Source organism: Podarcis melisellensis (genome assembly GCF_964234715.1).
Source record: "Podarcis melisellensis genome assembly, chromosome: 7".
NCBI classification, from domain to species: domain Eukaryota; kingdom Metazoa; phylum Chordata; class Lepidosauria; order Squamata; family Lacertidae; genus Podarcis; species Podarcis melisellensis.
Genome location: NC_138539.1, coordinates 18,298,611 through 18,311,125, shown reverse-complemented (window position 1 = coordinate 18,311,125; position 12,515 = coordinate 18,298,611). Strand labels below are relative to the sequence as shown.

Genomic DNA, 12,515 nt, shown 5'->3' with positions numbered 1-12,515 from the left:
CAACAGCATGTAGATAAAGCAAAGATAATATCTCTGGGCTTTATTTTTCTTCCCTTTCACATTTTAGCTAGCTATTCTGGATTATGCGTCAGTGTGGATAGGATACACAGTCCCTGAAATACAGATTCTTGATGACCTCGTCAAATTCCAAGGCTTTCAGTAGCCCCTATATGTGGATGTCGCTATGCTATGCCCTTTTCCTCATGGATCTCTCTCCTTCTGACCAGCCCAACATCCATATTATTTGCTTATATTATTGCCACATAAGGGTGCTCTACAAATTAACAAACATATACCGCACAAGTGTTTATTACAACCAGTATAGCACAAGTTCTGAATAATGGGCTGCCCATAGGTTTGCAGACAACAATAATTGCATCCGTTTGGAATCCAAGTATGCTGAATGACCCTTACAAAATGGTATGGCTGACTGGACAAAATGTTGAATTAGAGCTAAAATTAACGTTTCCTTGGTCTTTGCAATTGTAAGTACATAGACGTTTCAAACTAATCCCCCCCCTTTTTTAAAGCATGGTTAATGCCCATTTATCATATGTGGCGCTGAATAGCTAACTAATCACTGTTTACAAAGTATTAAATGGTACAGCATTTTACTAAAATAAATTTTCTGCATGAAGGTTTATATATGTTGCTAATTTGCTGGTAAAATTAGAATTGCCTGCCTATAGTTATTTCTGGCTTAAAATGCAAGCAGAATGTGCCATCTCACTGTTACATTCTGAACAGTACCTAGGAATCTACTGGCACCAAGTAAATGCTTAACATTAAAGGCAGAAGGAGGTACTTAATCACAGTAGTAGTAACAGTAGTTATGAATGACCTTATCCAGTTCAGCACATCAAGGATGGATGTTAGTAGCAATGGCATCAGGTGAAAGTGTTAAATGTTGTATTAACATGACTTTAGTTTTGGTAGCAAAATAAACGTTACACAAGTTGATCAAGCCCATTCTCAGTTCATTTGTTGTTTCCTCGTAAAAAAGAAACAATTTGTTTATATTATCCTATTTCATGTTTCAAAATTGTTTCAGCCAACTCTTTTGGTTATGCAGAACCTTGAAAGTCAGTATCTATTTGCATCCATGTACCAAAAGGAAGCAAATAGTAGCAAGGAGTGAAACTTTTTCTGCCTCCTCACTACCATTCTGCAATTTTTACATCTTTCTTCATTTCTTCTCCCAGTTTATTGCATTCCCCCAAATAGATAACCAGTCTGCCCAATGGTCATTTAGACAACTGTATTTTATAGATTAAATAACCGGTACTACAAATTGATTTGAAAAGAACCTATGGCTCCACTGAAGTGCAAGGTCTGAAATTAATATTGGGAAAGTTGGGAAAGGCTACATTACAAAAAGTTCCAACCAGTCAGGGCAGAAAATAATGAACTATGTGGAGCATTGATCTGATTTGTTCAAAATAATTCCAGGTGTTCATAGTAAAAAATAGGCCTACTTTATTTTTCCTTTATAACAAAAAGTTGAATGGGCTTGGCTATGTAGAATACCTGATGCAGAAATTCCCTGAATGTTCTCCCCATACTAAGTACATGGAACCAATTCCAATACAGTTTTTGCATATGACCAACACAAACAAAATCTGCCCGAGGCGCACACAAAATTCAACAAACGTCAATTTATCAATGAAGAACACTTGACCTTAGTCAAAAGCCTGAGAAGTGAAGAAGAAACTCAGTGCACACATTTTATGCATATAGATCATACTTAAATGTTTCAAAAGTGGTTCTACTCTGAAAAGTGACTTAAAATGGCATACAGTTGATATTATGCTTTCCCCAAGTAATCTCTGCTGGCTTCAGGTGCTAAAATTAAATATATTGATAAATATTTCCTTTCACCTTCAGAATTTTGAGCACATTTGACACAGAATGTTTACCTGCTAATGTTATGTCTACTTTTACTCTTGGTAAGGGTAGAAGTAGAGCCATGGTTTATCCCTAATGTGCAGGTATCTGTGCTTACAGAAACTCATTGTTTAAGGCCAGCAGACTGGCTAAGTCACTTCATCATAATCAAACCTGAATCTTCGCATGGCACTTCCTTAATAGGGACTGATCAGTCATGTGGCTCAGAGAATGGTCTGGAAGTATTTGGATGCAATTCTGTCACTGAAGCTAAACAGAGCTAGCCCTGTAAAATACGCAGTGACTAAAAATGGCAGATTGTGATCACACCATTTGCCACCAGCAATGAATCATATTCACCAGGTTGCTTGTGGATCCCCTACTATCATCGCTGCTGATTGGCGCAGATTAGGAAAGACCTGGAAGCAACCTAAAGACAGATTGTCCGTGGGCCTGGTGAAACATTGCAATAAATCCCCGCACTACATTTTTGTACATTGGTAGAAATCATTTTTTTAAAATCCAAGAAAAAATAGTTCAGCTTGAAATGGGGGTTCAAGAGGCCTCCTTTGCTAGCTCAATGCTGGTTACTGAATACCAGTTGTTGTTGTTGTTTCTTCTTCAGGCACATGAGATGCTGGACTTAGGGCATCTTGCAACCCTTTTGATTTGTCTCCAGTCACCATCACTTAGCCTAATCTCTTGCTATATGGCATCAACTCAAAGGCAAATCAGAGTGAGGAAGGCTAGTGGGAAAGAAATACTTCCCTGTTTGCAGCCCATCCCCATTGCTGAAATTTCTTCCAACTCTGCAGCCTACAGATAGAATGATGAAGTTGAGGTGGGGGTCACAATTTGGGTCAACTTTTTAATGTGTAGTTCATCGTGTGTTGTTGAAAGTATAAAGGACTTTGGCACTATGAGTAGGGGGGATCAGTTTAGGGAGGTATAAAGTTTATTTTATAATATTTTACCATTTTCTTCTTCTGGCTAGAAAATAAGCAGCTGTTTCTGACTAGTTGTCACACCCAGTTCATTCTCTAATCCAGAACCCCCACAATCCTCCCCCCATGGAACATAAATGGTTATTATATCTAGTTTATTATAGCTTTTGTGCATTAATCTGCATTAATATTTTATTAGTAAAAAATTTCATTATCCCTTTTTAATCAACTCTAAAAGACCATTGTCCTAAGCACTCATTAGGGAATCAGTCGCTACAAATTTAGTTGAGGTTACTACTGATAATACATGTTTATCTGAGAAGACATGTTTAGGGATTGCATGGATGAGTGCACATATTAATTTAACTTCAAGTAAAAGCCTACTGCTAGAAAAAGAGGGGGGGACATTTGTAGAACTTCGAAATTTAAATTTGGAATATTCACAAAGAAAATTCACTGCAGTGATGCCATATTTGCATAAAGTCACTTCAGAGTACAATTACACTTTCACGTTCACCATGCAGACTATAGAATACATATTTAATACAGTTAAGTGCTTAGATATATGTGAACAATATTGAAAACACACACAAACAACACAGACAGCACAAACTTCACTCTTGCACTAGAAAAAGTAACAAAAAGGAGTACACTCACAGATAGAAAACTTGTTGCTGTTGTCTTTCCCTGGAAACAATTTAAATCCTCTAGATTTAAAATCTATGGCCTTTTTCACTAGTTAAGAAAACAAACAAAAACACATATCAGATAATACAGTCTAACAAGAGTTCATTTCAATTGACAGTTCTTTTTATCATGGAGGTGCAAATTAAGCATAATTGCCTTCAACAATATTGTGTACCCATAGAGAGAGAAAAAGAACAGAGTTCATTTTTTTTGTTTTTACACAAAAGGCAGTATTTATATTATATAAAAGTATACAGGAACAAACAAATAGGCATAACATTATTATTTTTTCCTGTAGTGTGTGTATGATGCCTCTTATGCAAAATTCTAAAACAAATTTAAATATTCCAGTTTCCATGTTCCACAACTGATTTTGTGTAACTTTATTATACCATTATGGAACCTGGAAAGCCAAGAATTTAATAGAGGTTCACAATAGTGTTTCCAAATCCCTGTCTCATTTAATGAGTATTTATTTCCCTTATTATCTGCTGTGATATTTTCTATGCCTTTAAAACGCAAAATTGGAACACCTCCCATCCTGGAGCAGTTTTGTATGGGATCAAAATACATTCAGGAGGACATACAAGAAAGCCATGATCATTCTCCAAAATATTTTCTGACAGTGGTGTGAGTAAAGCAATGACAATATTGAATGAATCAATATGAGGTTAGTTAATCTACCTCTCTCTCTCTCCTCCCCGCCCTCCACCAATCTGTCTATTTCTGCACATTTAAGATCTGTAAAGCAACTTTGTGGCCAGAAAAAGAAAACTGCATCATCAGCAATATGGTCACAAAGTTAGATCATGTAAGGATGGAAAGATAACCTATTTCCAACCTATCTGTATGGCAATCAGTTTCAGTATATTAAACTCTGAAAAGTCTATCACAGTAGACCAAAAAACCAAGGAGACTGTATCTGATTTTTTACATTGTAACTTGTAACAGAATGAACTATCTGAATGGTCCCTGTATGTTACCAGATTTCAGATAAGCACATCCTTGCAAATTTGCCCCCAGGAAGGATGAGTGAGGATACAGTAAGATGTGGTCTAAGATATGTCACATCAAGTGATGTTTCATTAGGTGATGAAGTCAACCTCAGCTGATATCAGCTCAGATGGGATGGCCTTTCTGTTTACCTATTGGCGTGTAAGACTGCAGTCCTAACTGCACTTTCTTCCTTAATATGCTTGCACTGTATATTAACTAGGTGTAACCGTCTTTTCTATTAAAATTGCAGGGCTCCTATACTAGGTCTAGTTACTCTGCCTAAGAAACCACTGGCTGCTATTTTGTGAGGAAAGCTTCAAACAGGCATGACATTTAGTGATGACACAACATAGCAGTAGGCAGATAGTCTTGCGTACATATGGGGATCTTGAGTTTTAGGTCACTGTGTGGAAATATTGGCATAAAATCACCCTATGGTTATTTTTCTAGAAGAGTTTTCTCTAAGTATAGGACATGTCCCACTATTTTGTAATTGCTGGAAGAGAGAGAGAGAGAGAAACTACAACGCGCTTCAAATTATTTTTCAAACAGCCCAATCCTACTGAGTTTAATGGGGCATGCTTCCACATACGAATACACAGGATTCCCAAAACCACAACAGAAATAACCATGGCGCTGTCATAAAGGCAGCCTATGTTTAATGCTAACTCACAGTCTGTTATATCATTCATTAGAACAGACTTCCCAGGTGCCATTTGTCATCTGATAAGCATCATTATGACATCAGTAACTAATAACATTAAAAATGTGACTCTCCACTGCTTCTAATTGCATTTTATTTACCTGTTTAGAAATATAGCTAGTTTTAGTTTCTAAACTCTCCTCAAAACATTCCTGCTTTTACTATATTTTTTGCATATAATATATTTATTTTATCAATTTTTCTTTCTTTCTTTTTTTAAGTATATCATTGTGCATTGTGTAAAGAATATGAAAGAAAGAGATGAAACGATCACAGGAAGGGAAGAAAAAGATAAAAATGACAGAAGAAAAATAGTAGAGATGATCGCTTATTAATATAAATGGACATAAACCTGCCAAGTTGATTTCGATTGGCGAATTAAGTATGTGTCCAAAATGAAATTCTATGTACATTTACTTTGGAGCAAATCCCAATGAGAACAGGGAAATTTACTTCCAACCAATTAGATATGTAGGATTCCGCAGCACACTTGAAATCAATGTGGTTCAATAAATGCTTGACATTGGTTGGATCATGCCCCAAGTTTAGATTACACATATTTGCTTTCAATAATATGTAAATATTTGGAATTCAACAATGCAAACAAAAAGAGAATTACATATTGAACATAGCTGTATGAAACCACTGTATGATTAAAATAGTAGAGTAAGGTTTGGTTTTGAAGTAAATGGGAGAAAGAAAAAGAATAGATTGTGGCAGGAAGCCCAGAGAATGCATAAAACCCCAAGCATAGTTCAATGAGTATTATTTTTCAAGTCTCATGAGGTAGGAGGGGGGGAAACCTTTTTCTATGTTTCAGTTGTGTTTAATATATAATAATAACTAATTGAAGAAAGACCTCACATTTTAAGAAACAGAACCATTTGAGTAATTTCACAGTTTAAGGTGATCATGTTAATTAGTTTTCAAAGGCAAAACACTTCAAAAGCTCCCTGCCCTATGAAAATGGACAGTTCATAACTGTTATAAAAGAAAGCCAAATAATAAAATTTCACCCCCCACCCTGCAATTCCAGAGTATAATGATGATAATCATGTGGCTTTATGTAGAGATAGCATGGGCAGAATAAGGAAGTATGGAAGTGGATGAAGGCTTTGATTGAAAATATTAAGTGACATTAATGGTTTTGTACAGTAGTCCATAAAAAAAAAAGGCTTGGGGTTTGCTGGATTTAACACGTGCGCGCGCACACACACACACACTGACAGGAGCAGGTGTTTGGAGCGGGTCAGCAATAAATCACACAGAGTAAGTGATGTTAACTCTTTATTAGATGAAACAAAGTCCACTCAGAAGTTCCAGGTCTAATGAGCACAGCAACTTTACCCAGGAGATCTTGCCCCTGTGAGGAAGTTGTGGAGTCTGAAGGTCTGCCTTCCCACAGCTGCCTGTCTCCACCTCCCCCCAGGTCTTCCCTAAGCAATCTAATTTGCCTGTCTTTGCTGCTCTCTCTTCATACCTCTTCTGGTTCTGGGGAACTTGTCACGGCAGGAGTGGGAGACTACCTGGCTTCTTCACCAGCCTTACTCCTTTCTGCTTCTTGGACTCCCTCATCTCCTGCTTCCACTGCTGCTGCTGATTTTGGATTCTGCTCTGCCACAGACTCTCCCTGCTCACTAGGCCCTGTTACTTATTCAGCCTCTGACGCTCCCCCCAGGCTTCTCCCTCTTCTGCCTCTGATTGTCATTCCACCACAAATCCCCAGGCTCTGAGTTCTCCAGCTTGTTCCTTCCACCATTCCTCTGTGTCCAGCCAATCCACCACACACACACACACACACACACACACATTTTATGTAGACTAAATTACAAAGGAAGCTGTGCTACACTGTCTCAAACCATTAGCTTATCTAACCCCATAGAATCCACAATGACTGGCAGCTGCTCTTCAAGGGTTTCAGACAGTAGCTCATTTCCAGGCCTAACTGGAGATGCCTGGGATTGAAACTGGGGACATTGGTATGCTAAGCATGTGCTCTACCACAGACAGTACTGGAATCAATCCCACTAGTACTGTGGAACCTTGGTTCTCAAACTTAATCCATTCCAGAAGTCCATTCCAAAACCAAAGCATTCCAAAACCAAGGTCTCTTTCCCATAGAAAGTCACACAAAATGGATTAATCCATTCCAGACTTTTAAAAACAACCCCTAAAGCAGCAATTTAACATGAATTTTACTATCTAATGAGACCATTGATCCATAAAATGAAAGCAACAAACAATGTATTGCAGTCACACAATCATTCAATCAGTAGCTGAACTGGGTTCCACACAGTCACAAATAAAGAGCCGCAAAAACGCAAAATAAATAGCAAAAACAGGCAGACCTCAGTGTGACACTCAAAATGGAAGTGTGGCACTCAAATCGGAAGCGAAACACTCAAAATGGAGCACATTCAGCTTCCATTTTTATTTTATTTTTTGCAAACTGGAACACTTACTTCTGGGTTTGCAGTGTTTGGGTTCCAAGTTGTTTGAGTGCCAAGGCGTTTGAGAACCAAGGTACCACTGTATGTGTGTGCAATATAAGAGGGAAAAGAAGATATGATTTGCTGCGCATCATACAGTATATGTTCTGCACTTTTTCCAACCAAAATTGCTTCATTACATGGCAATATGTTTAACATAACTTTTTGCTTGAGCTCTATTGGCTGCTTGAATAAATATATTTTCGGTCTGGCTTACAATGTGCACACGATATGATCTATCTCCCAATGTAAATGGACACTAGATGGTCATGTTCTAGAACAGATTAGTATTTTTCAAAACACCTAGGGCTGACATTCTATTGTACAATGTCATGGACCACTCATAGATCTGCTGCCTTTCAGGTAGCACAAGTCAGTTTGTCTGCCATTCTGTGTTACATCTTCACCAAAGGGGGGCAGTGCGTTCCACCTGCCATTAAAGTATTTAATGCCAAGACAGTTGCCCAATTCCTGTATGCCTCCGCTATCTGGAGTGGAGGACCAACATCTGAGCTAGGCTAAATTTTTCAGGGCCTTTCTCCAAATCCCCAGATGTTCCACATTCAGTCATACTGTTAGAAACTGGGAAATGCCCTCTACTGACAAGGACTTAAGGTCAGTGTTTTTTAAACTGAGCACAGGATTACGCCTACACTCATCTCAGGATGAGTACTTCAGCTGCTGTCCAAGCTTAATGCCCCCAAAGCTGCTTCAATTGGTTTTTCCTGAGCCCTTCTCCCACATATGGGTTATGACCTGCTCTTAAATCAGTAAAACAAAGACTGTGGGATATTGCCTTCTGCGATCTGCAGGCCTGCTTATACCTGTTCACCAAGTGCCATGAGTATAGAGTATATCAGGTTATTTTACACAGCTGAATATTTAAGCAATTTGGTAGTTGCCAATTATTGTAGACTTTTTACTAAGGCTAGACATAATGTGTTTCCCTCTGAAATGCTCCAAGGTAGATTTGCTGGGGTCCTTTATTTCACAAGATTATGTCCTTGTACTAACCAGGAAGTATAATGCACAAAGCACATTCTCCTGTCCTGTAGACTATATAAGCAGGGCCGACAACATTTGAATAATTCACTATTGACAAATCTTCCAGGCAAATCTGCCCAATTCTATGCCAAGCTCCTACTAGATGATAAGATTCCCTGTGTGACTGCGAGTTGCCAAGTTTGTCTGAGCTGGTCAGGATAAGAGATAAATCTGTATTAGATACAAGTCAGAAACAAACATAGTCTTATGATATGTCCTAGCAGTCTGTGAGCTTTTAATGGATTTCACATGCACTGAATTTTGTCTTGTGAGTCTTTGGACTGCAATAAAGAACTTATTGATTTAGGCAGGTTTTAACTCCACCACTGAAATCAATGGGATTTTATTTGTGGCCAAGCATGCACTGTGACACAATGGGTCAGTGTGTCTGGCTGTAAACCAGAAGGTTGTCCACGCAGAAATGGCTGTGGGCAAGATTCCTTATGTGGCAGGTTCCCTTCCAACTCTACAGTTCTATGAGTCTATGATTCTATGAAAGCATATATAACACAAACAGAAACACATAAAGCTACTTCAGAAAATATAGTGCAAGAGGTACAGAGGGATGGAAATGAAAACTACAGAATTCGGCTGCAAGCTTATTTTTGCCCTGATCATGTTCTGCTGCACTATGAAAAAAATATTTGCTCATGTTCTTTAATAGTTTATTAATCTTTTTTAAAAATAACAAACAAGAAATCTAACAATATTGCAGTGCTACCTTGGGTTAAGTACTTAATTTCTTCTGGTGGTCTGTTCTTAACCTGAAACTGTTCTTAACCTGAAGCGCCACTTTAGCTAACAGGGCCTCCTGCTGCTGCCGCGCCGCCGGAGCACGATTTCTGTTCTCATCCTGAAGCAAAGTTCTTAACCTGAGGTAATATTTCTGGGTTAGCGGAGTCTGTAACCTGAAGTGTATTTAACCTGAAGTGTATGTAACCCAAAGTACCACTGTATATCATTACTAACCTGATTCCTTTCCACCCCACCAAATGTAACCCCCATACTCAAAGAAACAAAAACTGAAATGGATTTTTAAAGCAACAACAACAAAGGAAACTGAAAGTATGTCCGACTATAGGAACGGATAATTTAAGTAGAGCTATGCTTACTTAGACAATACAAAGCTGGATCTTTAAGACAATACTGTTTCCCCCCTGTGCATGGTCTGTTATACCAAAAGTTTAACAAGGTTGTGGACTCTCCTTCATTGGAGGTTTTTAAGTAGAGGTTGGGTGGCCATCTGTCATGGATGCTTTAGCTGAGATTCCTGCATTGCAGGGGGTTGGACTAGATGACCGTTGGGTCCCTTCCAAAATGTGATTCTACAATTCTAATATCAAGGATCATATCCAATGTTGCACAAGCAGACTTGTTCTTGTGCAATGGAATTCCACCTTCTCTCCCCCCCCCCCAACCAGCTCCCCATATTGTACCAAAATCTGCTTTGGAGGGATGGAACTCCTAGGAAGCACCTTATTCCTTGGATATTAGATTGTTTTCTTCTTCTATTTTACTAAGGTCCTGAACTGCCATCATTGTGTGGGGAAGTACTGGATCTTATCTCTGATGCTTGTAAAAAAGATGATTATAACATGCTTGGAAAATGATTATAACATTTTCATTAACAACAACAAGGTATCCTTGAATATCACTCTGGAAGCAACACTCCAATAACTGATTGCTCTTGTTTGGCAAATAAATAGTTTGGCCAAAGCAGAGATGCACATCAAAGAAATGAGCAAACGCCTTTGTATCTACCTTGAAGCAACCCCTTTCTCATATGCAAATAGCCCATTGAACCTCTGTTGCCAGTTCCATCTGTAAATATTACAATAAGCTTCATACTGGGTTATTCATTTATTTTGTTTTAAAATATTTATACTTTACGTTTTGAGGGGGGAAATGTTTAAAATATTCATTTAAATAGATTTCTAAATGCAGGATTTTGTGCTGATTTTTTAAAAATATCCAAGGCAGACTTAAAATAATGAGAGAATGGATTTTCTGAAATCTCCATGTCAAGTTTAGCTGAACAGATTTTTTTTTCCTAATTCCCATCTCTCTCCTTGGTATCAACAATACTTGCATTTGACTTATTTTAATTTTGGTTAATTTAACTTCTTTATTTTTTAGATTTCATAGAGATTTTATTTGCACTTAAGATGTATAAAAATGGTTATAAATTATTATATAAACAAGAAAACTAGGATTTATACCAGTTCCACTAAAATGATGGACAATTCTCACATATTTTATCCATTATTATACACATTACTATATGCATAAAATTATGCAAATATACAGGATATGTAAAGTAACTAGCACATAATGATATACATAGAACAACTGTTTAAAAATAGTTATCTGTTAATACTGCAGATATATAGCACCTGCTGAGGCTTGAATCTAATGTGTATTATACGTATAATATATGTATTTTAGTGTTTAATTTTGCCTACAGTTAGGCTTTCCCCCCCCCCCCCCAAAAAAACGAAAACACCCCAACAATGGCATGAATGTAAGTGGCCACTTGATGCAAGAGGCATTTTGAGACAGGCAAAGCTGGATTAGGTCAGAGCCAGAAAAATCCATATGCAAAACTTATTAAAATAGATCTCACCCCCCCCCCCCGTGTTTGTATGTGTGTGTGTGTGTGTGTATGTAAGTAAGTAAGTAAGTAAGTATCACAAAATATTAAGCCATGTACCCCACATGATAACATCCCTGAAATTATCATATTGTTACAATCCGTAATTTATTTTTGCGGGGCAGTCTATTACAATGCTTGACCATGTATTGATCCAATTATATCTCTACCATTACTTTTTTTTAAAAAAAAATAGCAAATAAATAAATAAACATTCTAAATATAATGCACAAAATATTCAGTAACATGGCTCAGATGAAAACTAATCCAAATCTGTTTAATACAGCTGGAATCATGCTACAAATTTATTATTTTTCTCCCTATACTGATTTGGCTAATACTCAGCTCTTCTTATGAATCAAGCATATTTAAAATTGATATAGAACTTTGTAATATACGTTTCCTCTTTCTTTTCTTCTTTATTCCCTTCCTTTCCTTATATTTTCTTATTATCTTTTAGATTAGTGTAATTTTTATTGAATCTTATGCAGAAAATGTTCGATAAAAACTGGTGATTAAAAATGCACCTCTTTACTCAGGATATTTGCTTTAAATTCAAATTAAGATTGCTATTTTTGAGGTCTTTTTGGATTGTAGACCTTCCCTCCACCAGGACCAAGTGGTGAAGGGCAGTCTATAAGTAAAACAACAACAACAAAAACACACAGTAAACAGATGGAGAAAACATGATGGTCTCCATGCCCCCCCCCCCACGTAATTACTTTTGTAGAAATCTGAATGTCAAAATAGTTGTGTGGGCAAATGAGGCTAAGGAAAGTTAGGACTGAGAAGAAGCAAAATGGTTCAAGAACAGTAGCAGCCAAGGAAATAAAAGGCACCAAAAATGAACAACCAGTTACATATTTCAGTAAGTAGAGTACTATACTGTACTGCCTTGTACAGTAAGTAGCACTCATTCCTTTCTTGATTCCATACAGAAAGAAATTGATCAATGACTAGCAATAAAACAGACCAAAAAGAGGGAAGAAAGAGAACTCTTGCTTAGCTTGTCATCTTTCTTAAAGAAATGGAAGGGCATCACATTTGTCACGCCGCACCAGTTCAGCAGTCCATTTAATCCTATTTTGTCTCCACGCAAGGTTATACACATGTAATTA

The 12,515-nt window shown here is 37.4% G+C and overlaps 1 protein-coding gene across 5 annotated transcripts in view; it reads right to left on the bottom strand.

Moving 5' to 3' along the window:
* The window catches only part of CSMD3 (CUB and Sushi multiple domains 3), a 584,176-nt gene that overhangs the window by 306,861 nt on the left and 264,800 nt on the right, over positions 1 to 12,515 (bottom strand). For 3 of the 5 annotated variants that reach the window (XR_014170321.1, XM_081918582.1, XM_081918584.1), the window contains one exon: positions 3,486 to 3,563. The exons of the other annotated variants lie outside the window; for them this stretch is intronic. Coding sequence is in view for 2 of the 3 variants with exons in the window: in XM_081918582.1 (XP_081774708.1) it covers positions 3,486 to 3,563 (78 nt within the window). In the remaining variant the exon portion in view is untranslated. The remainder of the gene's footprint in view (positions 1 to 3,485; positions 3,564 to 12,515) is intronic. 5 annotated transcript variants of the gene reach the window in all.